At 47.9% G+C, this 25,336-nt stretch overlaps 1 protein-coding gene across 2 annotated transcripts in view; it reads right to left on the bottom strand.

Moving 5' to 3' along the window:
• The window catches only part of lama1 (laminin, alpha 1), a 361,123-nt gene that overhangs the window by 274,588 nt on the left and 61,199 nt on the right, over nucleotides 1–25,336 (bottom strand). For both annotated transcript variants that reach the window (XM_067978409.1, XM_067978414.1), the window contains exon 2: nucleotides 5,288–5,458. In XM_067978409.1, coding sequence (XP_067834510.1) covers nucleotides 5,288–5,458 — 171 coding nt within the window. The remainder of the gene's footprint in view (nucleotides 1–5,287; nucleotides 5,459–25,336) is intronic.

Genomic DNA, 25,336 nt, shown 5'->3' with positions numbered 1-25,336 from the left:
TCTCTCAGTTCTGGTATCATCCTTGTGAATCTTTTTTGCACCCTCTCCAATGCCTCTATATCCTTTTTATAATATGGAGACCAGAACTGTGCACAATGTTCTATACAAGGTTAACATAATTTCGCTGCTTTTCAATTCTATGCCTCTAGAAATGAATCCCATTGATTGGTTTGCCTTTTTTATGGCCTTATCAGCCTACATCGCTACTTTTAGTGATTTGTGTATCTGTACCCCAAGATCCCTTTGCTCCTCTACCCCATTTAGACTCTCATTATCCAAGCAATGTGTGGCCTCCTTATTCTTCCTAACGAAATGCACCACCTCACTCTTAACTACACTGATATTCATTTGCCGATTACATGCTCATTCTGCAAATTTATTAATGTCTTGTTGCATTTTGACACATTCTTCCTTTGTATTAACTACACCCACCCACCCCCCCCCCCAATTTGGTGTCATCCGCAAATTTTGAAATTGTACTTCCTATTCCCAAGCCCACATCGTTAATGTAAATTGTGAACAACAGTGGTCCCAGCACCGATCCTTGTGGAACACCACTTCCCACCTTTAGCCAATGTGAGTAGCTACCCTTAACCCCTACTCTCTGTTTTCTGTTTTGTAGCCAACTTGCTATCCATTCTACTGCCTGTCCTCTGACTCCACATGCTCTGACCTTAGTCATGTGTCTACAATGCGGTACCTTATCGAAGGTCTTTTGAAAATCCAAATATATTACATCTACTACATTACCGTCGTCTACTCCTTCTGTTACTTCTTCAAGGGATTCAATAAGGTTGGTCAAGCATCCCGCCCACCCGAAACAGGTGTAAAGAGGCAGCTGGCCAGTTGTCAGCAGGCAGAAATTGGGTGGCTAGAGGATACTGCCGGCATCAGGTAAGTCACGAGGGGAGGGGGCTCGGCAGGGTCTTGAGGGTGGAGAGGGTTAGGGGAACCGGGGGCAAGGGGAGGCAGAAGAGGTCCAGACATTTCCTCCTGGGGTCCAGACAAACACATCTGTTCCTCCAGGCCCTACAAAGATAAGCTTAAAACTTACATTTTAGCACCTCAGCGACTTCCCCAATAGCCCTGCTCAGTACTTTGTTAAAATGACATCATGCTTAAGCATAGGGGAACATCTAAGCAATAACGATCACAACATAATAAGATTTAAGATAAAGATGGAGAAGGAGACAAAGACCAAAGTAATAAATTGAAGAAACGCTGATTTTATGGGGATGAGAATGGAATTAGGGAAAATAAGCTGGAAAAATTTACTGACAAAGAAATAGAACAGCAGTGGGAAACATTTAAAAAGATGATCAATGGAGTCCAAGAGAAATATATCCCACTAAAAAGCAATGTAACGACACACCCATGGATGAATAAAGAAATAAGAGCAAAATTGAAAGTAAAGAAAAAGGCATACACTAAGGGCATAATTTTAGCCTGGAGCCAGGAAGGGGGTGGGGGAGGGGGTCAAACTGCGGACGGGAAACGCGAAAGTACGGGTTTCCTGAACGTCCTTACAATTTTGACGTAGGGATTTCTTTTATTTTTTGTTGCTGGTTTCCTGCCCGCCAGGCCAGCCTGATTGACAGGCTGGTCTCAGTCAGGTGGGAGAAGAGCAAGGAAGACGTAAGTGTTCAAGTAAGCCTTAGATTGGATGGATTGGGGGGGGGGGGGGGGGGGAACGCATGGTGGGGCATCGATCGATATGGGGGCATCGGATGGGAGTTAGTCATCGGGGGGGGGGTTCAGTCATCAGAGGGCGATCGGTGTTCATCAGGAGAGTGATCGGGAGGGTCAGGGGTTAGTCACCGAGAGTGGGGTCGGGATCAGGGGTCATCGCAGGGGTCGCAATCATTTGGGGGGGGGGCGTCAACGATCGTTGGCGGTTGCTGCAGATAGGCTTGTTGGGCCTGGGGGAAGCACACCAGCTCCTTCGGACCCACAAGCTGTGCTATGAAGGCATTTACCTGTTTCAGGTCTTCTCGCCTCTTCTCACGCAGCGTGAAGGAGAAAGCCCAGGAATCCCAGCCCCCAGAGGCTAAAATCACAAAACCTGAATAAATGGAGGCCCACAGACTCCTTGAAAGGTTTTAGTGACCAACCCGCCACCTGACAGCGGGTTGGTTGCCCGCCCCTCATGCCACCCCCATAAAAACTGGAAATTGGTGGGTTGGAGGCGGGTTGTGGGCGGATTTGAAGTTGTTGTGCTTTTAATACCCCCCCCACCCCCAATCCACCCGTTTTTCCAGACTAAAATCATGCCTTAGGTACGTAGACAACAAAGGAGAGGGTGACAAAAGGGAATACAAAAAGGTTAGGAAAGAAGTCAAAAAAGCAATTAGGAAGGCAAAAACATACCACAAAATTATCAAGGAATATCAAAAAAAATAGTAAAGTATTCTGCAGACACATAAATAAGAAAAGAAAAATCAGGATAGGGATAGGGCCACTGAGGGATGCACACAATAAACTTACAGGCAATGACAGCGAAATGGCAGTAATATTAAATAATTACTTGGCCTCAGTATTTACCAGAGAAACGAACATGGTGGGCATGACATTAGAAGAAGAGATCAAAAAAGATGTAAAAACATTTAAGATAGAAAGGGGGGAGATAATTGATAAACTAATCAAACTTAGAGAGGATAAAACCCCTGGTCCAGATGGATTGCACCTGCGCGTATCAAAAGAAGTCAGGGAAGAGATAGCAGAGGCACTATTACATATGTATAAAAATTCATTAGAAAAGGGAATAGTGCCAGAGGACTGGCAGACCAATAATGTGATTCCTATATTTAAAAAGGGAGATAGAACAAGTCCAGGGAACTATAGACCAATTAGCTTAATGTCGGTGGTAGGAAAGATAATGGAATCCTTACTCAAGGATGTAATAGAAAAACATCTAGAAACCAAAAATATAATAAAGAATTGTCAGCACGGATTTCAAAAGGGATGGTCATGCTTGACCAACCTTACTGAATTCTTTGAAGAAATAATTGAAAGGGTAGACAAGGGTAATGCAGTAGACTTAATATATTTGGATTTTCAAAAGGCCTTCGTTTAAGTACCGCATAGTAGACCCATGACTAAGGTCAGAAAGTGTGGAGTCAAGCGGCATCCAAAATGGATAGCAAGATGGCTACAAATAGGGGTTAAAGGTAGTTACTCAAACTGGCAAAAGGTGGGAAGTGATGTTCCACAAGGATCGGTGCTGGGACCACTGTTGTTCGCCATATACATAAACGATTTGGACTCAGGAATTGGGAGTACAATTTTAAAATTTGCAGACGACACCAAATTGAGGGGTATATTTAATACTGAGGAGGACTGTGACAAAATACAGGAAGGCATTAATAAACTTGCAGAATGGGCGTGTAATTGGCAAATAAGTTCAATATAGATAAGTGTGAGGTGGTACATCTTGGTAAGAATAATAAGGGGCCACATACTCCTTAGGAAATAATATTTCCCAAGGAGTAGAGGGGTTTAGGGGTACAGATACACAAATCACTAAAAGTAGCGACACAGGTTAATAAGACGATAAAAAAGCAAACTAAGCACTGGGGTTCATTTCTAGAGGAATAGAATTGAAAAGCTTGTACAGAACCTTGGTTAGACCACACTTGGAGTACTGCGAACAGTTCTGGTCTCCACACTATAAAAAGGATATAGAGGCACTGAAAAAGGTGCAAAAAAGATTTACTAGGATGACACCAAAAATGAAAGGTTATACCTATCAGGAAAGACTGAATGGGCAGGGGTTCTTTTCTCTAGAAAAGAGGAGACTGAGGGGTGACCTGATAGAAATCTTTAAGATTAGGAAAGGGTTTGAAAGGGTAGACATAGAGAAGATGTTTCCACTTGCGTGGGAGACCGGAACTAGGGGCCATAAATAGAAGATAGTCACTAACAAATCCAATTGGGAATTCAGAGAAACTTCTTCATCCAGAGAGTGGTAAGAATGTGGAACTCGCTACCACAAGGAGTAATTGAGGCGACTAGCATCGATGCGTTTAAGCTAGATAAACACATGAAGGAGAAGGGAATAGAGGGGTATGTTGATATGGTTAGATGAAGAAGAGTGTGAGGAGTCTCACATGGAGCATAAAGTCCGGCATGGATCTGTTGGGCAGAACGGCCTGTTTCCGTGCCGTACATTCTTTGTAATTTATGCTCCCATGTACATCATAGGACCCCGATTAGCATACGATAGTGAGGCTCCCACCTGAGTCAGGTAGGTGCCTCAAAGGCTAGCAAAAACGGCAGAGTTAATCCTGCTGCAGGGCGGGAATGGAGTGACAAATATAGAGTCTCTCAATTGTACCGCCTATTCTGCCTGGTTTCTGACGGACAATGAGAGTTAAAATTCCCTCTATCGTGTCAAAACAAAAATAGTTAAAACAAAATTTTACAATATTAAAGGACCAGCAGAAGTTGTTCCAAAAATGTTGTAGTGCCATTACTAGTAATTTTTACTTTAAAATTATTGATTCAAAACATAAGATGTAGATTTGGTGTTAGGGCATTTAAATTACTTTGTAGTACTAGCATTTGATGCATGGTGATGACAAAAGCGCATGTATTATCAGTGAACATCAGTAACGTTAATCTTGACCTTGTTCAGATTCTATAGAGACCCACAGGGTGGATTTCTTCTTTGTTGTGCCTGATTTCCCAGGCATTGTGAAGAGGGGAGTCATGATGTGGAAACATTTGCCTGAGGAAGGAGAAAATCTCCGAAAGCTTGTGAATTTAAAATAAAATTGCTGGACTATAACTTGGTGTTGTAAAATTGTTTACAATTGTGAAGAGGGGAAAAGGGAGGCTTGTTTTTTCTCTCCCACCTTGCTGCTCTGGGATTTTCTGAGGCTTCCAAATTCACATTCTCCCCCAGTCGATTTTGAGGGGAGGGGGAGAATTACTAGTGTCTGTAATAATATTTGTTGAAATTGACTAGCATTTTTTAAATTGGTTTTCTGTTGAATGTTAAGAGAAAATAATGGCACGAGGGTAGAAAAATTTCCCCTTTAACTGCCACATACAGGATTAACTTCGAGAATTATAACACTCAACCACTTCCCCCACCCCAGCAAGAAATCAGTATTTAAAACAAGAAGACAGTTCACCATTGAAAGAGATCGCAAACAGTTGCAATTGAGAACAGAAAGTCTCGTAATCACATGCAATACATCACTTCCTACTTAATGGTCTAAGAGCCACTGTGACACCTGGTCAAATGGACATAACATCGCTAATAATACACTTCACACTTAGATACCTTTACGATTTGCACTGTTCAAGTCACAAATACGACACTGTGGGTTGCGTATTGGCCGCCCAGGAACATGCTCTACCAGTTTACAGTACATCTCGGGGCCATTTTCACCACAGGTTGCGTTGGTGGAGATCACAGCATTGCTGGCAAGATTCAGGATGGCTGGGAAAAGACCTGATGAAAAGAAAACAGTAAATCTTTAAAAGATTTGGGGGTGAAAATCTCTAGCTGATATCAAACCACAGCCACAATCTATGTCCAGTGTTCCATGATGACATGCTTAACATAAATAAAAACCTGGGGGTAAGAATTCCTCTGTTCGCTATGTATAGAATTTATGATTTTGTTAGAAATAGCAAACAGAGGATATCTTTACAAATGCATTTGTTACACATTGTACACATTGTTACACACAACAACCGCTGTGATCTTTACCAGATTCCCTCACCTGGTTTTGAGAAAGATTACAATTGTCTGGCTTAAAGTAGTCAATAGCCTTCTAGATACCAGATAGAGAGTCACTTATAAAAATAGATAGCAAAAAAGTGAAACTCTGATTGGTTCTTATTTCTCCAATTTTCTCTCCTCCTCTCCTGAAAGTGCTGATACACACACAGATTTATGGGTACAGTTCTATGGGCAGAGTTCGATGGGCAGAGTTCGATGGGCAGAGTTCGATGGGCAGAGTTCGATGGGCAGAGTTCGATGGGCAGAGTTCGATGGGCAGAGTTCGATGGGCAGAGTTCGATGGGCAGAGTTCGATGGGCAGAGTTCGATGGGCAGAGTTCGATGGGCACCGTTCGATGGGCACCGTTCGATGGGCACCGTTCGATGGGCACCGTTCGATGGGCACCGTTCGATGGGCACCGTTCGATGGGCACCGTTCGATGGGCACCGTTCGATGGGCACCGTTCGGTGGGCACCGTTCGGTGGGCACCGTTCTGTGGACACCATTCTGTGGACACCGTTCTGTGGACACCGTTCTGTGGACACCGTTCGATGGGCACCGTTCGATGGGCACCGTTCGGTGGACACCGTTCTGTGGACACCGTTCGGTGGACACCGTTCTGTGGACACCGTTCTGTGGGCACCGTTCTGTGGACACCGTTCTGTGGACACCGTTCTGTGGACACCGTTCACGTTCGATGGACACCGTTCTATGGACACCGTTCTATGGACACCGTTCTATGGACACCGTTCTATGGGCACCGTTCTATGGGCACCGTTCTATGGGCACCGTTCTATGGGCACCGTTCTATGGGCACCGTTCTATGGGCACCGTTCCATGGACACCGTTCCATGGACACCGTTCCATGGACACCGTTCCATGGACACCGTTCCATGGACACCGTTCTATGGGCACCGTTCGATGGACACCGTTCTATGGGCACCGTTCTATGGACACCGTTCCATGGACACCGTTCCATGGACACCGTTCCATGGACACCGTTCCATGGACACCGTTCCATGGACACCGTTCCATGGACACCGTTCTATGGACACCGTTCTGTGGACACCGTTCTGTGGACACCGTTCTGTGGACACCGTTCTGTGGACACCGTTCACGTTCTATGGACACCGTTCTATGGACACCGTTCTATGGACACCGTTCTATGGACACCGTTCTATGGACACCGTTCTATGGACACCGTTCTATGGACACCGTTCGCTGGGCACCGTTCTGTGGGCACCGTTCTGTGGGCACCGTTCTGTGGGCACCGTTCGATGGGCACCGTTCGATGGGCACCGTTCCATGGACACCGTTCCATGGGCACCGTTCGATGGGCACCGTTCGATGGACACCGTTCGATGGACACCGTTCTATGGGCACCGTTCTATGGGCACCGTTCGATGGACACCGTTCGATGGGCACCGTTCGATGGGCACCGTTCGATGGACACCGTTCGATGGACACCGTTCCGTGGGCACCGTTCCGTGGACACCGTTCCGTGGACACCGTTCGACGGACACCGTTCGACGGACACCGTTCTAAGGACACCGTTCTAAGGACACCGTTCTGTGGACACCGTTCTGTGGACACCGTTCTGTGGACACCGTTCTGTGGACACCGTTCTATGGACACCGTTCTGTGGACACCGTTCTGTGGACACCGTTCTGTGGACACCGTTCTGTGGACACCGTTCGATGGACACCGTTCGATGGACACCGTTCTATGGGCACCGTTCTATGGGCACCGTTCGATGGGCACCGTTCTATGGACACCGTTCTATGGACACCGTTCTATGGACACCGTTCTGTGGACACCGTTCTGTGGACACCGTTCGATGGGCACCGTTCGATGGGCACCGTTCGATGGGCACCGTTCGATGGGCACCGTTCTGTGGACACCGTTCTGTGGACACCGTTCTGTGGACACCGTTCTGTGGACACCGTTCGATGGGCACCGTTCTGTGGACACCGTTCGATGGGCACCGTTCTGAGGACACCGTTCTATGGACACCGTTCTGTGGACACCGTTCTATGGACACCGTTCTGTGGACACCGTTCTGTGGACACCGTTCGATGGACACCGTTCGATGGACACCGTTCGATGGACACCGTTCGATGGACACCGTTCGATGGACACCGTTCTATGGGCACCGTTCTATGGACACCGTTCTATGGACACCGTTCTATGGGCACCGTTCTATGGGCACCGTTCTATGGACACCGTTCGATGGGCACCGTTCTGTGGGCACCGTTCGATGGGCACCGTTCGATGGGCACCGTTCTGAGGACACCGTTCTGAGGACACCGTTCTGTGGACACCGTTCGATGGACACCGTTCGATGGGCACCGTTCTATGGGCACCGTTCTGAGGACACCGTTCTGAGGACACCGTTCTGTGGACACCGTTCGATGGACACCGTTCGATGGGCACCGTTCTATGGGCACCGTTCTATGGGCACCGTTCTATGGACACCGTTCTATGGACACCGTTCTATGGACACCGTTCGATGGACACCGTTCTATGGACACCGTTCTATGGACACCGTTCGATGGACACCGTTCTATGGACACCGTTCTATGGACACCGTTCTATGGACACCGTTCTATGGACACCGTTCTGAGGACACCGTTCTGTGGACACCGTTCGATGGGCACCGTTCTGTGGACACCGTTCGGTGGGCACCGTTCTGTGGACACCGTTCCGTGGACACCGTTCCATGGGCACCGTTCTATGGACACCGTTCAATGGGCACCGTTCGATGGACACCATTCGATGGACACCATTCGATGGGCAGAGTTCGATGGGCACCGTTCGATGGGCACCGTTCGATGGGCACCGTTCTATGGACACCGTTCTATGGACACCGTTCTATGGACACCGTTCGATGGACACCGTTCGATGGACACCGTTCGATGGACACCGTTCGATGGGCACCGTTCTATGGGCACCGTTCTATGGGCACCGTTCTATGGGCACCGTTCGATGGGCACCGTTCGATGGACACCGTTCTATGGACACCGTTCTATGGACACCGTTCGATGGACACCGTTCGATGGGCACCGTTCGATGGACACCGTTCGATGGACACCGTTCTATGGGCACCGTTCTATGGGCACCGTTCTATGGGCACCGTTCGATGGACACCGTTCGATGGACACCGTTCGATGGACACCGTTCGATGGACACCGTTCGATGGGCACCGTTCGATGGGCACCGTTCTATGGACACCGTTCTATGGACACCGTTCTATGGACACCGTTCGATGGACACCGTTCTATGGGCACCGTTCTATGGGCACCGTTCGATGGGCACCGTTCTATGGGCACCGTTCTATGGGCACCGTTCTATGGGCACCGTTCTATGGGCACCGTTCGATGGGCACCGTTCGATGGGCACCGTTCGATGGGCACCGTTCGATGGGCACCGTTCTATGGACACCGTTCGATGGACACCGTTCTATGGACACCGTTCTATGGACACCGTTCGATGGACACCGTTCGATGGACACCGTTCGATGGGCACCGTTCTATGGGCACCGTTCGATGGACACCGTTCGATGGGCACCGTTCGATGGGCACCGTTCCATGGACACCGTTCCATGGACACCGTTCCATGGACACCGTTCCATGGGCACCGTTCTATGGACACCGTTCTATGGACACCGTTCTGTGGACACCGTTCTGTGGACACCGTTCACGTTCGATGGACACCGTTCGATGGACACCGTTCTATGGACACCGTTCTATGGACACCGTTCGCTGGGCACCGTTCTGTGGGCACCGTTCTGTGGGCACCGTTCGATGGGCACCGTTCGATGGGCACCGTTCCATGGACACCGTTCCATGGACACCGTTCCATGGACACCGTTCGATGGACACCGTTCGATGGACACCGTTCTATGGACACCGTTCTATGGACACCGTTCTATGGGCACCGTTCGATGGACACCGTTCGATGGGCACCGTTCGATGGGCACCGTTCGATGGACACCGTTCGATGGACACCGTTCCGTGGGCACCGTTCCGTGGACACCGTTCCGCGGACACCGTTCGACGGACACCGTTCGACGGACACCGTTCGACGGACACCGTTCTGTGGACACCGTTCTGTGGACACCGTTCTGTGGACACCGTTCTGTGGACACCGTTCTGTGGGCACCGTTCGGTGGACACCGTTCTGTGGACACCGTTCTGTGGACACCGTTCTGTGGACACCGTTCGATGGGCACCGTTCTGTGGACACCGTTCTGTGGACACCGTTCTGTGGACACCGTTCTGTGGACACCGTTCTGTGGACACCGTTCGATGGGCACCGTTCTGTGGGCACCGTTCGATGGGCACCGTTCTGAGGACACCGTTCTATGGACACCGTTCTGTGGACACCGTTCTGTGGACACCGTTCGATGGACACCGTTCGATGGACACCGTTCTATGGGCACCGTTCTATGGGCACCGTTCTATGGGCACCGTTCTATGGGCACCATTCTATGGACACCGTTCGATGGGCACCGTTCTGTGGACACCGTTCGATGGGCACCGTTCTGAGGACACCGTTCTATGGACACCGTTCTGTGGACACCGTTCTGTGGACACCGTTCGATGGACACCGTTCGATGGACACCGTTCGATGGACACCGTTCGATGGGCACCGTTCTATGGGCACCGTTCTATGGGCACCGTTCTATGGGCACCGTTCTATGGGCACCGTTCGATGGGCACCGTTCTGTGGACACCGTTCTGTGGGCACCGTTCGATGGGCACCGTTCGATGGGCACCGTTCTGAGGACACCGTTCTGAGGACACCGTTCTGAGGACACCGTTCTGAGGACACCGTTCGATGGACACCGTTCGATGGACACCGTTCGATGGGCACCGTTCTATGGACACCGTTCTATGGACACCGTTCTATGGACACCGTTCGATGGACACCGTTCGATGGACACCGTTCTATGGACACCGTTCTATGGACACCGTTCTATGGACACCGTTCTGTGGACACCGTTCTGTGGACACCGTTCTGTGGACACCGTTCTGTGGACACCGTTCTGTGGACACCGTTCTGTGGACACCGTTCTGTGGACACCGTTCGATGCCGTTCTATGGACACCGTTCTGAGGACACCGTTCTGAGGACACCGTTCTGTGGACACCGTTCTGTGGACACCGTTCTGTGGACACCGTTCGATGGGCACCGTTCTGTGGACACCGTTCGGTGGGCACCGTTCTGTGGACACCGTTCCATGGGCACCGTTCTATGGACACCGTTCGATGGGCACCGTTCGATGGACACCATTCGATGGACACCGTTCGATGGACACCGTTCGATGGGCACCGTTCGATGGGCACCGTTCGATGGGCACCGTTCTATGGACACCGTTCTATGGACACCGTTCTATGGACACCGTTCGATGGACACCGTTCGATGGGCACCGTTCTATGGGCACCGTTCTATGGGCACCGTTCTATGGGCACCGTTCTATGGGCACCGTTCTATGGGCACCGTTCGATGGGCACCGTTCGATGGGCACCGTTCGATGGGCACCGTTCGATGGGCACCGTTCTATGGACACCGTTCTATGGACACCGTTCGATGGGCACCGTTCGATGGACACCGTTCGATGGGCACCGTTCTATGGGCACCGTTCTATGGGCACCGTTCGATGGACACCGTTCGATGGGCACCGTTCCATGGGCACCGTTCCATGGGCACCGTTCCATGGGCACCGTTCCATGGGCACCGTTCCATGGACACCGTTCGATGGGCACCGTTCGATGGACACCGTTCTATGGGCACCGTTCGATGGGCACCGTTCGATGGGCACCGTTCGATGGGCACCGTTCGATGGACACCGTTCGATGGACACCGTTCGATGGGCAGAGTTCAATGGGCACCGTTCTACGGGCACCGTTCAATGGGCACCGTTCTACGGGCACCGTTCTACGGGCACCGTTCTACGGGCACCGTTCTACGGGCACCGTTCTACGGGCACCGTTCTACGGGCACCGTTCTACGGGCACCGTTCGATGGACACCGTTCGATGGACACCGTTCGATGGACACAGTTGTTACTGTTGTCCAGAGTTGTAACCACAGTGCAAACACCTTGTGATATGGTAGTTGGAAAGCTGTAAACTCAATTGTATAGAAGGAGCAAGGAGTCACCCATTCCACTCCAAATTAAATCAGCACCACCCCCAAAATAATCACTTAACATTGAATTTCGCTGTTGGTACACTAGCCCCTATGGAGCGATTCTTTTCCACGTCTCTCACTTTCTGGATCAAACGCAACCAGCAAGTTCACTAGTCTTGCTCAAGGGTTCTTAGCTTATCTCACAATCTGAGACAAGTAAAATCATCACCAACAGCCTTTGTTGATAAACCATGTAAAAAATAACGCATTATGCAAAAGTCACTGTTCATGCTGGAAATCAAATTTTTTTTGGTATTAGGTTACATTCTACACCACTCTACATAAAATACTGGATTATATGCTGTGTTTTATAGAAATATTTAATAGCGCAATTCTCGTATGCAGGTATAACTGGACAAAAATTTGATTATAATGATGCATTTACTGTGTAACATTACTTACTTCGTAGAGCGCAATATTGGGACCAGAACGTAATTTCTCCATATTTGGACCAGTTGGGACATTTTCTTTAGTTGGTTAAAGAGCGGGATAGTTTATGTTTGGATTTAACTGCAGTACACAGCAGCAATTCAGTTCATCATGGTATGCATGCCAGCTTGCCTCAGTTGGTGCCACTCTCATCTTGGAATGAGGAGATGGTGGGTTTAAAACCCACTTCAGGCAATAATCTAGGTTAACACTCCAGTGAGGGAGCACTGAGTAAGTGATACATTATCAGATGAGACATTAAACCAAGATCCTGTGGGGCTGATTTTAACTTTGGAAGGTGACGGTAAACGGGAGATCGTCGACTGACCTCCTGTTATGCACCCCGCTTGATTCTCCTTTCCACTGAGTTCAGGGTGTATAACGGGCGGCCTGTTCGCTATTCCCGTCTTCAACCTCTGCCGAAAGTTAAAATCAGCTCTCTGTGTCTATTCAGCTGGCTGTTAATGATCCCATAGCATTATTCAAAATATTTTCCTGGTGTACTGTCCCAATTTCTCTTTTAACTAACAACAGGGAACACAAACACTGATTAACTGAGTATTTATCTCATTGCTGTCTGTGAACATTGCTGGTGAAGTATGGCTGCAATGTTATCCCACATCACTGCACTCCAAAAATGTAGTGTTTTGAGATGTTTAAACACTATATAAAAGCAAGCAGTATTAATTAAATGACACAAATGGTCAATAGGAAATTCCCATATTCGATACTCTGGCAAAAAAGCAACAAACTGACTACTCAAACAGGGCACTGGGTACCAATCCTCACCTAAAGCGGCCAAGTGCAGGATTGAATAAAGATTTTGAAATTCGATAAATCAAAGCTACAGAGACTTCACTGAGCCAGGCACTACTAACGCTCCCCATCATTCATTCTACAACAGTCCCCATTTTCAACACATGTCTCGTTATCTATTTACCCTGTGGAGGAACGCATTGAATCTTCAGTAGAGAGATCCAAAACATAGTAAAATTTAACAAACTGCAGAGATGGATAGTTACTCCTTAGAACAAAGAAGGTTAAGGGGAGATTTGATGGAGGTGTTCAAGATCATGAACGGTTTTGATAGAGTAAATAAGGAGAAACTGCTTCCAGTGGCAGAAGGGTCGGTAACCAGAGGGAACAGATTTAAGGTGATCGGCAAAAGAATCAGAGGTGACATGAGGAAGCATTTTTTATGGAGCAAGTTGTAATGGGACTAATTGGATAGCTCTTTCAAAGAGCCGGCACAGGCAGGATGGGCTGAATAGCCTCTTCTTGTGCTGTACCCACTATGATAAAAACAGAAAATGCTGGAGAGGCTTAGCAAGTGAGGCAGCATCTGTGGAGAAAGAAACAGAATTAACGTTTCAAGTCGAAGACCTTTCGTCAGAACTGGAAGATGTTGAAGATTTAAAGTTTTTAAGCAAGTACAGAGCCAGGGAAAGGGGGAGGGGAGGGGAGGAAAGAACAAAAGGGAAGGTCTGTCATAGGCTACAGGGCAAGACTGATTAAATGACAAAAGGGATGATGGTGCAAGGCAAGGAGGGTGGTAATGGGACAGGTTAAGAAATAAAAGATTGATCAGGAGTAGCTGTAAATGGCAGCAGCAGAACCATTACCAGCATTAGCTCACTGTCTGTGTAATTTGACACATTGTGTATTCAGTATACTGGGACCTACTGTTTTCCGTGGCTAACCTGTCTGAACACCAACGACACCTTTGATTGGTGTGATGGTGTCCCAGCCTAATATAAGATATGCGATTTGAGAACCTCTCATTCACTCACTCACGTGACGAAGGAGATAATCTCCGAAAGCTTGTGATTTTAAAATAAAATTGATGAACTATAACCTGGTGTTGTAAGATTCCTTACATTTGTCCACCCCAGTCCATCACCAGCATCTCCACATCAGAAAAAAATGGGAGCAGTGGTTATGATCTGAAGTTATTGAAATCGATGTTGAGTCCGGAAGGTTGTAAAGAGTCTCAACAAAAGATGAGGTGCTGTTCCTCGAGCAACAGCAGTTTACTTGTAACTTCTTTCAATTTAGTATACTGTATTCGTTGCTCACAGTGTGGTCTCCTCTACACTGGGGAGACCAAACGCAGAATGGGTGATCGCTTTGCTGAACACCTCCGCTCTGACTGCAAGCGTGGCCCTGACCTGCCGGTCGTTTGCCAATTTAATTCTCTGGCCCACTCCCACTCTGACCTCCCTGTCCTCGGCCTCCTACACTGTTCTAATGAAACTCAGCATAAGCTTGACGAACAGCACCTCATCTTTCGTTTAGGCACTTTACAACCTTCTGGGCTCAACATTGATTTCAATAACTTCAGATCATAACCACTGCTCCCATTTCTTCGGACAGCAAGTGCTGGTAATGGTTCTGCTGCTGCCATTTACAGCTACTCCTGACCAATCTTTTGTTTCTTAACCTGTCCCATTACCCCCCTCCTTGCCTTGCACCATCATCCCTTTTGTCAGTTAATCACTCTTGCCCTCTAGCTTATGACAGACCTTCCCTTTTGTTCTTCCCCCCACCCCCTCCTCCCCCTTTCCCTGGCTCTATATTTGCTTAAAAACAGTTATCTCTTTAACATCTTCCAGTTCTGACGAAAGGTCTTCGACCTGAAACGTTAACTCTGTTTCTTTCTCCACAGATGCTGCCTCACTTGCTGAGCTTCCCCAGCATTTTCTGATTTTATTTCAGATTTCCAGCATCCACAGTATTTTGCTTATGATACTATGATACTCCCCCTGCATCCTACAGCAGAAGGGAAGGGTCACTGGAATGTGACACTCCACTGTGGAACAAAAGGAGGAATGCAGTCCTTGTAAACAGCAACAAGCAGTTTGTTTGCCAAACTCACTTTGCAATCTAGCAATTGTACTCAGCTGAAAAGATGAAGCAGCCACCACAGTCATCCCTCATGGAATTTACAAAAATCCACAAGTTAATAGCTGTGTAAGAAGATATTTTATCTGGTGTTTTAACTGAAAGATGCTGTTTCTAGAATTACATTTGTAGATAAACAAAGTGAGTGCAATCTAACTAGCAAAGTATACATGCTCGATTGGCAGTGTATTAAATTGCATAACCACAATTCTTTTAGCTAATAGATTGTCTTTTATGTATTAATCTTAACTTGACATGACAGTTCAGTAAATCACATTTGCAAGCACTTCACAAACAGAAGTATACTAAGTCTTTTCAAGCTACATTAAGTGGTTTGATCTAATCTTACATTTGACAACACCATATAAATCTTCTTTAAACTTGTGGAATATATAATCATTGAACAGGCTTATATCCCAGGAAATGGCATGGATTATAAAAGAAATAAAATAGCCTGTGTTTCCACCTCCTGATGCATCTTGTCCATAATGCACCAGAATACCTTGGACACAGTTAAGTGCTTCACTCAGAATTGACTCTAGAGTTGGTACTCCACAATAGGTCAACATTTACGTTCCGACTCTGAATCAGAAACCCTGGGGGCTGATAGCACAAATTCTTCCCCTCCCCTGTCAACCCACCTCTCACCCACATCGTCAGCTGTGACCATTGTCCACAAAGCAGTCTGAAGTGTCAGGTGTTCAAACAAAAACTCAATTCACAACGTGTGGAGATGCCGGTGATGGACTGGGGTTAACAATTGTAAACAATTTTACAACACCAAGTTATAGTCCAACGATTTTATTTTTAATCCCACAAGCTTTCGGGGGCTTTCCCCTTCCTGAAAAATAAAATCGTTGGACTTCAATTCACAACAGGAGACAAGCTTGTTGCAGTGAATTAAGTGGAAAAGGGAAAAATGCAAGTAACTGTGTTGAAGGGCCTATATATCACAGAGTCCACATTCATGTCCGCACACTTTCAGAGTCAAAGCCAATCTTCATAATTTTCTAGAGGATGTGGAATCTGCTGAAACACTGTTTTGAAAGAATGAACAAGACAGCAAGCAATGGTGTTCTAGACTTTGCTTTGTATATCTTGATTGCCCATGAATATCAGCAAGGAAGGACTACTAATTTCTAAAGCAATGGCTCCGATACTTATGGGGAGGCCGAAAACAGCCGAAGAACCCGGCAAGGCCGGACTTAACGACAAAACCTCATTATCATTTTTTTGATCCATTTCCCGCCCAGCAGCCGGCAAAATTGACAGCCTGGCCGGGAGAGAAAACCAGCGGCAAGAGGCCACAGCCGGGGACTCTTGGGGACAGTCCCCGGCAATTGGAAGGGTGGATAGTCGGTCATCGCGGCTTGGGGGGGGTGGGGAAGAGATCAGCGATCATGGCTTAAGGGGGAGAGGATCCGCCAACATAGTTTGTGGGGGGGGGGGGGGGGGTTGCAGAGAGATCGACCATCAGGGTGAGAGAGGCCATCGGGGCTGGAGGGGGGAAGGTCAGTGATCACAACAGTGGGTAGAGAGAAGCCGCGATCTGCAGGGGGGAGGTCGAAGACTTCCTTGAGGGGCCGTGGTGGTGGGAGTGGGGGGGGGGGGGGGGACACGCCTGCTCCTCATGGCCCACCAGGAGTGCTGGGAAAGGCACTTAACTCGTGGAGCTGGCAGCTCCCGCCTCCCTTTCACTGCTGGGTTTCCCGACCCCTGGGAAACGTGCGTAGCAGTGATGAATTTTAAACTGGGCTTCCAATTGCATTGTGGAGCCCGATTTAATTATATTAATGAAGCGTCCTACCAGTGGGGATACTCAGACATCAGGACATCTGCCGCCGTAAGGCAGAGGGCGCGTGCGCGACGTGTTGGGTACACGTTCCCCATATTTAAATCTTTAACCACCTCCAAACCCTCCCCCCCCCCCGCCCGTCGGTTGGCGGGGGGAGGGGGTTAATATCGAGGTCAATGTTTCAAGCATTAACAGAAGAGATCAAAAGGACTTAGGGGCTCATTCCATTTTAAACAAAAATGGCTGTATCCCTTCCACAACTGCCATGTCACCGGCCTAACACTTAACTGTGGTGAAATAAATGCCTCTTGCTGAGTACCCAACAGAGCTTATAAACTGACCCCAGACGGTGGGTGTACAGAAAAGATTTACAATTGTAATGAAAACAGGCTGTGTTACAAGCTTTAGCCAGATAAGAGTTTCTTCATTAATTCAGATAAGCACAACTCTCAAGCCTGACAAGAGACTGAAAGACAGAATGAACAATTCTCATTCAACAAGATGGGAGACACAAGTTATAACTTATGTGCAGCTGTGGGGAGGGGAGCAGATCAGGACCATATTCCCTTGTGTAAATATGAATACGTCTGTTACTTCAAACAATAGCAAAACAATGTTTGAAAGGCAGTGGCAATCTTTGAAAAGTGGTTATTTTGATAGATTGTACCCAAAGCCCATCATTATCTTTGTAAGAAATGATTAGATCAGGAGGCCATCCTTCTCTGAGCCACATTGTGTGTGTATTAGAGCAGAAAGGTGGATCACGAGTGCTGGATAAATGAAAAGCAATCTACTTACCGAAGAACAGAAACAAATTGCACCCCTGGACCAGGGAATAATTTACCTTTAAAATGCGTTTCAGACAGGCCAGTTTGAACCTATTAAAACTGGTAACAGCAACGTGACAGAATTCCAATGGAGGTGGTTCAACTGACACGAGAAATGTGTTTTTAGTTCAGTGGCTATGCATGCTTGGCCATTAAGTCAATCAAACCATCAAGTGTACTTTTTTGTGGAAAGTGCTCAGGATTCAACATAAAAATGTCACCTCTCCAGCATTATTATGGCCTTCAAAATAATGCTGCCACCATTGTCAGCACAGGTGAATCATGGCCACAGCCCTCGGGTAGCAGCAGGAACGGACGCAAACAGTCCAAGTGGAGTGAGAAGGGCACGAACAGCCATCCTCACCCTCTGCTGGCTTATCTGCTGAAGGCCTCGTTCTCAGCCAAAGCCTTCATAAATTGAACTGGCCCAGTCTTCGAGGCACTGCGGTCACTTTAATGATGCCTCTTGGCTCTTTAGGTGCCCCAGTAGTGATCGGCTTCTTTGCTGTGTTGATTATTCTGGAGAGTTGCCGGCGGTCTCCCGTTCATTGGTGAGGATCTCGGCTGGAGCCCAATAAGAATACCAGGAAACTGGGACGGGGTCATGGCGGAGTTGGTGTGGTGGGCAGAAGTCTCACCTTGACACTGAAGGAAAATCCAGTGGGGGCTCCAGGACAGGTAAGTGTCCTCGGCGACGTTAACTGCCCACCCATCCAGAGTCCGCCAGGCGGGTAGGGTTAAAATCACCCCCAAGGAATTGGAGGACTGCTGCTGTTGATTTAAAAATAATGAATCCTGGTCCCCTGGCACATTAATCTTGTACTTGCACTATTTAATCCAGCATGTCAGGCATTGGAAATTCTTAACTTTTACAAAAATAAAATTGATTTTTTCATAGAATCATAGAAAGTTAAGGCACAGAAGGAGGCCATTCAGCCCATCGTGTCCATGACGGCCGAAAAAGAGCTATCCAGCTTAATCCCGCTTTCCAGCATTTGGTCCATAGCCCTGTAGGTTACAGCACTTCAAGTGCACATCCAAGTACTTTTTAAATGAGTTGAGGGTTTCTGCCTCTACCATCCTTTCAGGCAGTGAGTTCCAGACTCCCACCACCCTCTGGGTGAAAAAATTTCTCCTCAGCTCCCGTCTAATCCTTCTACCAATTACTGTAAATCTATGCCCCCTGGTCACTGACCCCTATGCTAAGGGAAATAGGTCCTCCCTATCCACTCTATCTAATCACGTCATAATTTTATATATCTCAATTAAATCTCCCCTCAGCCTCCTTTGTTCCAATCTTTTCTCATAGCTAAAATTCTCCAGCCCTGGCAATATCCTCGTAAATCTCCTCTGTACCCTCTCTAGTGCAATCACATCTTTCCTGTAATGTGGTGACCAGAACCGTACGCAGGACTCAAGTTGTGGCCTAACCAATGTTTTATACAGTTCTAGCATAACCTCCCTGCTTTTATATTCTATGCCTCAGCTAATAAAGGAAAGTATCCCGTATGCCGCCTTAACCACCTTATCTACCTGTCCTGCTACCTTCAGCGATCTGTGGACATGCACTCCAAGATCCCTTTGATCCACTACACTTCTCAGTATCCTCCCATTTATTGTGTATTCCCTTGCCTTGTTTGCCCTCCCCAAATGCATTACCTCACACTTCTCTGGATTGAATTCCATTTGCCACTTTTCTGCCCACCTGACCAGTCCATTGATATCTTCCTGCAGTCTACAGCTTTCCCTCTCACTACCCTGTATGCTCCTTATCATCCAGGAGGCTCTAGATTTTTGATTCAAATTTCTCTCAAAGGTTTACTTAGGATCAGTTTATGCACTATACATTGGATGCAATATACATTGCTGACTGCAAATTGTAATATTCAAACCTTAGTTTAACGTTTTTGCATAAACTTGAAAAGCATACTACATGATTCTGGCTGGACTACAATTGCAAGGCTGCTGGCCACCCTCCAATATCTCATCCAAATAACCAACCTTCATGTGTCTCCAACATAAAAAAATCACGCATTTCTGTTTGAATATTTCTAATCAGGTTTCCACCACTACCACAGTACCGAAACAATCCGAACAAAAGTCGCAAATGACATCCTCTGTGATTGTGACCTCCTCGAGCATTTAACATGGTTGTCCACACCATCTTCCTCTGTTGTCCGGCTCAGTGGGACTGCCCTTGCTTGGTTCTACTCTAACCTATCCAATAGTAGCGACAGCATCTGTAACAATGGATTCTCTGCCTCCCCCCGCACAGTTATCTCTGGAGTCTATCCTTGGTCCCTTCCTTATCTGCCCCTTACTCCATAGAGTAAGGGGTCAGCTGACACATGTACACTGACGACACCCAGCTCTACCTCTCCACCATCTGTCTCAACCCCTCTGTTACCTCTGTGCTTTTACAGCATCCAGTCGTGAACCCACTTCAATTTCCTCCAGTTAAACATTGGGAAGACCGACGCCATCATCTTCAGCCCCACCACAAACTCTGTACCCGAGCCACTAATTCCATCGCACTCCGCAACTATTATCTCAGGCGGAACCAAACTGTTTGCAACCTCGGCACCCCGAGTTGAGCATCCGACCCCCTATCCTCTCGAATACCAACGACCATCCACCTCCACTTCCGTAACATTACCTGCTTCCACTCCGACTGTTGTTGAAACCCTCATCCATGCCTTTGACGCCTCCAGACTCGACTGTGCCAATGCTCACCTGGCCAACCTCCCCCATCTGTATACTTCAACTCATTCAAAACTTTGCTGCCCATATCCTATCCCGCACCAAGGGCCCGATATTAGGAGGGCGGCGGGTTCGCAGTGGGGGGGGGGGTGCGGGTCGACTGGGCACGTGGGTAATGCGCCCAGTGAATTCGGTGGGTTTGGCACGCAATCGCAGGATAATTGCAGCCACTTACCTTTGCTTCCGGGTTTCGCGCTGGAAAGCTGCGCAGCGGGCGGACTGCGCATGCGCAGCATAGGCTGTCAGCTGGAGGAGCCCTATTTAAAGGGGCAGTCCTCCACTAACTGATGCTGCAGAAAATAGGAAAAATTATAGCATGGAGCAGCCCAGGGGGAAGGCTGCTCCCAGGTTTAACGATGCCTCACTCCAGGTCTTATTGGGTGGGGTGAGGAGGAGGGGGGAGGACGGAGGTCTTCTCCCAGACGGGCGGGAGGAAGTGGCCCGCCTCTGCCACCAAGAAGGCCTGGCTCAAGGTGGCAGAGGAGGTCACCAGCACCACCAACATATCCCGCACCTGCACGAATTTGATTGAGTTTTTTGAAGGGGTAACCAAGAAGATAGATGAGGGCTGTGCAGCAGACGTGGTCTACATGGACTTCAGCAAAGCCTTTGACAAGGTACCGCATGGTAGGTTGTTACATAAGGTTAAATCTCATGGGATCCAAGGTGAGGTAGCCAATTGGATACAAAATTGGCTTGACGACAGAAGACAGAGGGTGGTTGTAGAGGGTTGTTTTTCAAACTGGATGCCTGTGTCCAGCGATGTGCCTCAGGGATCGGTGCTGGGTCCGCTGTTATTTGTTATTTATATTAATGATTTGGATGAGAATTTAAGAGGCATGGTTAGTAAGTTTGCAGATGACACCAAGATTGGTGGCATTGTGGACAGTGAAGAAGGTTATCTAGGATTGCAACGGGATCTTGATAAATTGGGCCAGTGGGCCGATGAATGGCAGATGGAGTTTAATTTAGATAAATGTGAGGTGATGCATTTTGGTAGATCGAATCGGGCCAGGACCTACTCCGTTAATGGTAGGACGTTGGGGAGAGTTATAGAACAAAGAGATCTAGGAGTACAGGTTCATAGCTCCTTGAAAGTGGAGTCACAGGTGCATAGGGTGGTGAAGAAGGCATTCGGCATGCTTGGTTTCATTGGTCAGAACATTGAATGCAGGAGTTGGGATGTCTTGTTGAAGTTGTACAGGGCATTGGTGAGGCCACACTTGGAGTACTGTGTACAGTTCTGGTCACCCTATTATAGAAAGGATATTATTAAACTAGAAAGAGTGCAGAAAAGATTTACTAGGATGCTACCGGGACTTGATGGTTTGACTTATAGGGAGAGGTTAGACAGACTGGGACTTTTTTCCCTGGAGAGTAGGAAGTTAAGGGGTGATCTTATAGAAGTCTATAAAATAATGAGGGGCATCGATAAGGTAGATAGTCAAAATCTTTTCCCAAAGGTAGGGGAGTCTATAACGAGGGGGCATAGATTTAAGGTGAGAGGGGAGAGATACAAAAGGGTCCAGAGGGGCAATTTTTTCACTCAAAGGGTGGTGAGTGTCTGGAACGAGTTGCCAGAGGCAGTAGTAGAGGCGGGTACAATTTTGTCTTTTAAAAAGCATTTGGACAGTTACATGGGTAGGATGGGTATAGAGGGATATGGGCCAAGTGCAGGCAATTGGGACTAGCTTAGTGGTATAAACTGGGCGACATGGACATGTTGGGCCGAAGGGCCTGTTTCCATGTTGTAACTTCTATGATTCTAGTGCAGGAGGCGCTGCAATCACCTAAGTAGGTCAGCCAAAGTGAGTACACTTACTCATTCCCCTACACTCCGTCTGCCACATCACCACACCCACCCCACATCTCCTTCTGCACTGCCAACACTACTTTATCACATCACCCCTCACACCCACTCAAAGCTCATCCTCATCTTACCTGCACTTACTCACCTCGCCAGTACTCATCCCACCACTACCACTCAACCCAATCCTCGTACAATCTCATGGCTCTATCTCATACTCACCCTCTCATGCATCTCTTTCACGGTCAGCCTCATTCAACCTGCCACTACCTGTGCTGCAGCCACAGGGCATGCATCAAATATGTGCAGTAGGAAGCGTAAGGCAAACGTGTCGTGAGCATGAAGGGGATGCACAAGGGTGTTTGAGGGTTTGTCACGGTTTTTACTTATATTTAATTTCTGATCAACTCACGTTACATATTATATTGTCACTACTACTGCCACGTCTTTGCGAATCTTGTCTGGTTTGTGCAATAATGCCCTTTCCTGAGGATCACTATGAAGACCCACAACTGATGCCACCCATTGTGTCACTGCAGAGTGGGTGTAGGTGTATTTGCAGGGCTCTTTTGTGCAGACGACTGAGAGACATCGGCAATGTTCCCGGTGGTACCCTGGAAGGATGCGGAGGAGAACATAGGAACATGAGTAGGCCATTCAGCCCCTCGTGCCTGCTCCGCCATTTGATAAGATCATGGCTGATCTGTGATCGAACTCCATATACCTGCCTTTGGCCCATATCCCTTAATACCTTTGGTTGCCAAAAAGCTATCTATCTCAGATTTAAATTTAGCAATTGAGCTAGTATCAATTGCCGTTTGCGGAAGAGAGTTCCAAACTTCTACAACCCTTTGTGTGTAGAAATATTTTCTAAACTCACTCCTGAAAGGTCTGGCTCTAATTTTTAGACTGTGCCCCCTACTCCTAAAATCCCCAACCAGCGGAAATAGTTTCTCTCTATCCACCCTATCCGTTCCCCTTAATATCTTATAAACTTCGATCAGATCACCCCTTAACCTTCGAAACTCCAGAGAATACAACCCCAATTTGTGTAATCTCTCCACGTATCTTAACCCTTGAAGTCCGGGTATCATTCTAGTAAACCTACGCTGCACTCCCTCCAAAGCCAATATGTCCTTCCGAAGGTGCGGTGCCCAGAACTGCTCACAGTACTCCAGGTGCGGTCTAACCAGGGCTTTGTATAGCTGCAGCATAACTTCTGCCCCCTTGTACTCTAGTCCTCCAGATATAAAGGCCAACATTCCATTTGCCTTCTTGATTATTTTCTGCATCTGTTCATGACACTTCAATGATCTATGTACCCCTAAGTCCCTTTGGACATCCACTGTTTTTAACTTTTTACCATTAAGAAAGTACCCTGTTTTATCCTTTTTTGATCCAAAGTGGATGACCTCACATTTGTCTACATTGAATTCCATTTGCCACTGTTTTGCCCATTCAACTAATCTATCAATATCGCTTTGTAATTTTATGTTTTCATCTACACTGCTTACAATGCCAACAATCTTTGTGTCATCGGCAAACTTAGATATGAGACTTTCTATGCCTTCATCTAAGTCGTTAATAAATAGTGTGAATAATTGAGGCCCCAAGACAGATCCCTGCGGGACTCCACTAGTCACATCCTGCCAATGTAAGTACCTTCCCATTATCCCTACTCTCTGTCGCCTTTCGCTCAGCCAACTTCCTAACCAAGTCTGTACTTTTCCCTCGATTCCATGGGCTTCTATCTTAGCTAACAGTCTCTTATGCGGGACCTTATCAAATGCCTTCTGGAAGTCCATATAAATAACATCCATTGACATTCCCCTGTCCACTACTTTAGTCACCACTTCAAAAAATTCAATCAGGTTTGTCAGGCACGACCTACCTTTCACAAATCCATGCTGGCTCTCTCTGATTAACTGAAAATTCTCGAGGTGTTCAGTCACCCTATCCTTAATTATAGATTCCAGCATTTTCCCCACAACAGATATTAGGCTAACTGGTCTATAATTCCCCGGTTTGTTGTTGAGGGCAGTGGTGACTTTGACAGCGACAGGTAAGAAGATGGTGCTCGGACCAGCCGGGAGCAGCTCGGCATGAAGGAGGCTGCAGATGTCCACGACTACATGTGGAGTGACTCTGAGCCTCTGTGTGCACTGCTGCTCAGAGAGGTCCAGGAAGCTGAGCCTTGGTCTGTCGACCCTGTGGCGAGGGTAGTGCCTTCTGTGATGCATCTCTCTCTGCCAGTGCCCTTCCTCCTGCTGTGCAGGTAGATGTCTCACAGCACTGTGTTGTGGAGCTCCACGTGTCAGGGGTGGCCGGCGAGGATGGTGATGCTTCTCGTCCTCCGAAGAAGTCATGACTGCAGCTACCGCAGCCCCCATCCGGAAGATGTACGTTTGAGGGGGTCCGCAAGGTAGGTACATGTGTCTGGACACCGGGGTTAGTGTGCAAGTTGGTGAATTTTATTGTCAGGAGGAGGGTGGTGGAGGCCAAACTTTGTCCAAAGTGACAGAGTGGTCTCCTGCAATGAGTGAGGGTCTCCCCACACCTGTCAAATGGACCTTTGCAGCTGCCACAGGCTGATGGCTTCAACACGTCCATTTCAACTGGGAGTGTTTCCCCCAGTGACTTGAAAATCCCACCCCTCCTAAAATATCATGTTAATCAGGTCTGCAAACGACCTGAAATACCTAAATAATTACCTTAAGTGGGATCCCGCTGGCTTTAATTACCGGCGGGAGTCCCGCATGCAGGGGCTGCGCGCGCATGTAAGCGCGTCACTGGGGAACCCGGAGTTGGGCGGGTTGGAGCCGGGCTCCGGACCCGCCCCGGGAATCCCCGATTTTCGCAGTCTCCCCGCCACGAACGCACCTGCTCGGGGGT

This window comes from Heptranchias perlo, chromosome 3 (genome assembly GCF_035084215.1).
Source record: "Heptranchias perlo isolate sHepPer1 chromosome 3, sHepPer1.hap1, whole genome shotgun sequence".
Taxonomy (NCBI): Eukaryota; Metazoa; Chordata; class Chondrichthyes; order Hexanchiformes; family Hexanchidae; genus Heptranchias; species Heptranchias perlo.
The sequence above is the reverse complement of the archived record's forward strand: the minus strand, read 5'-3'. Positions and strand labels throughout refer to the sequence as shown.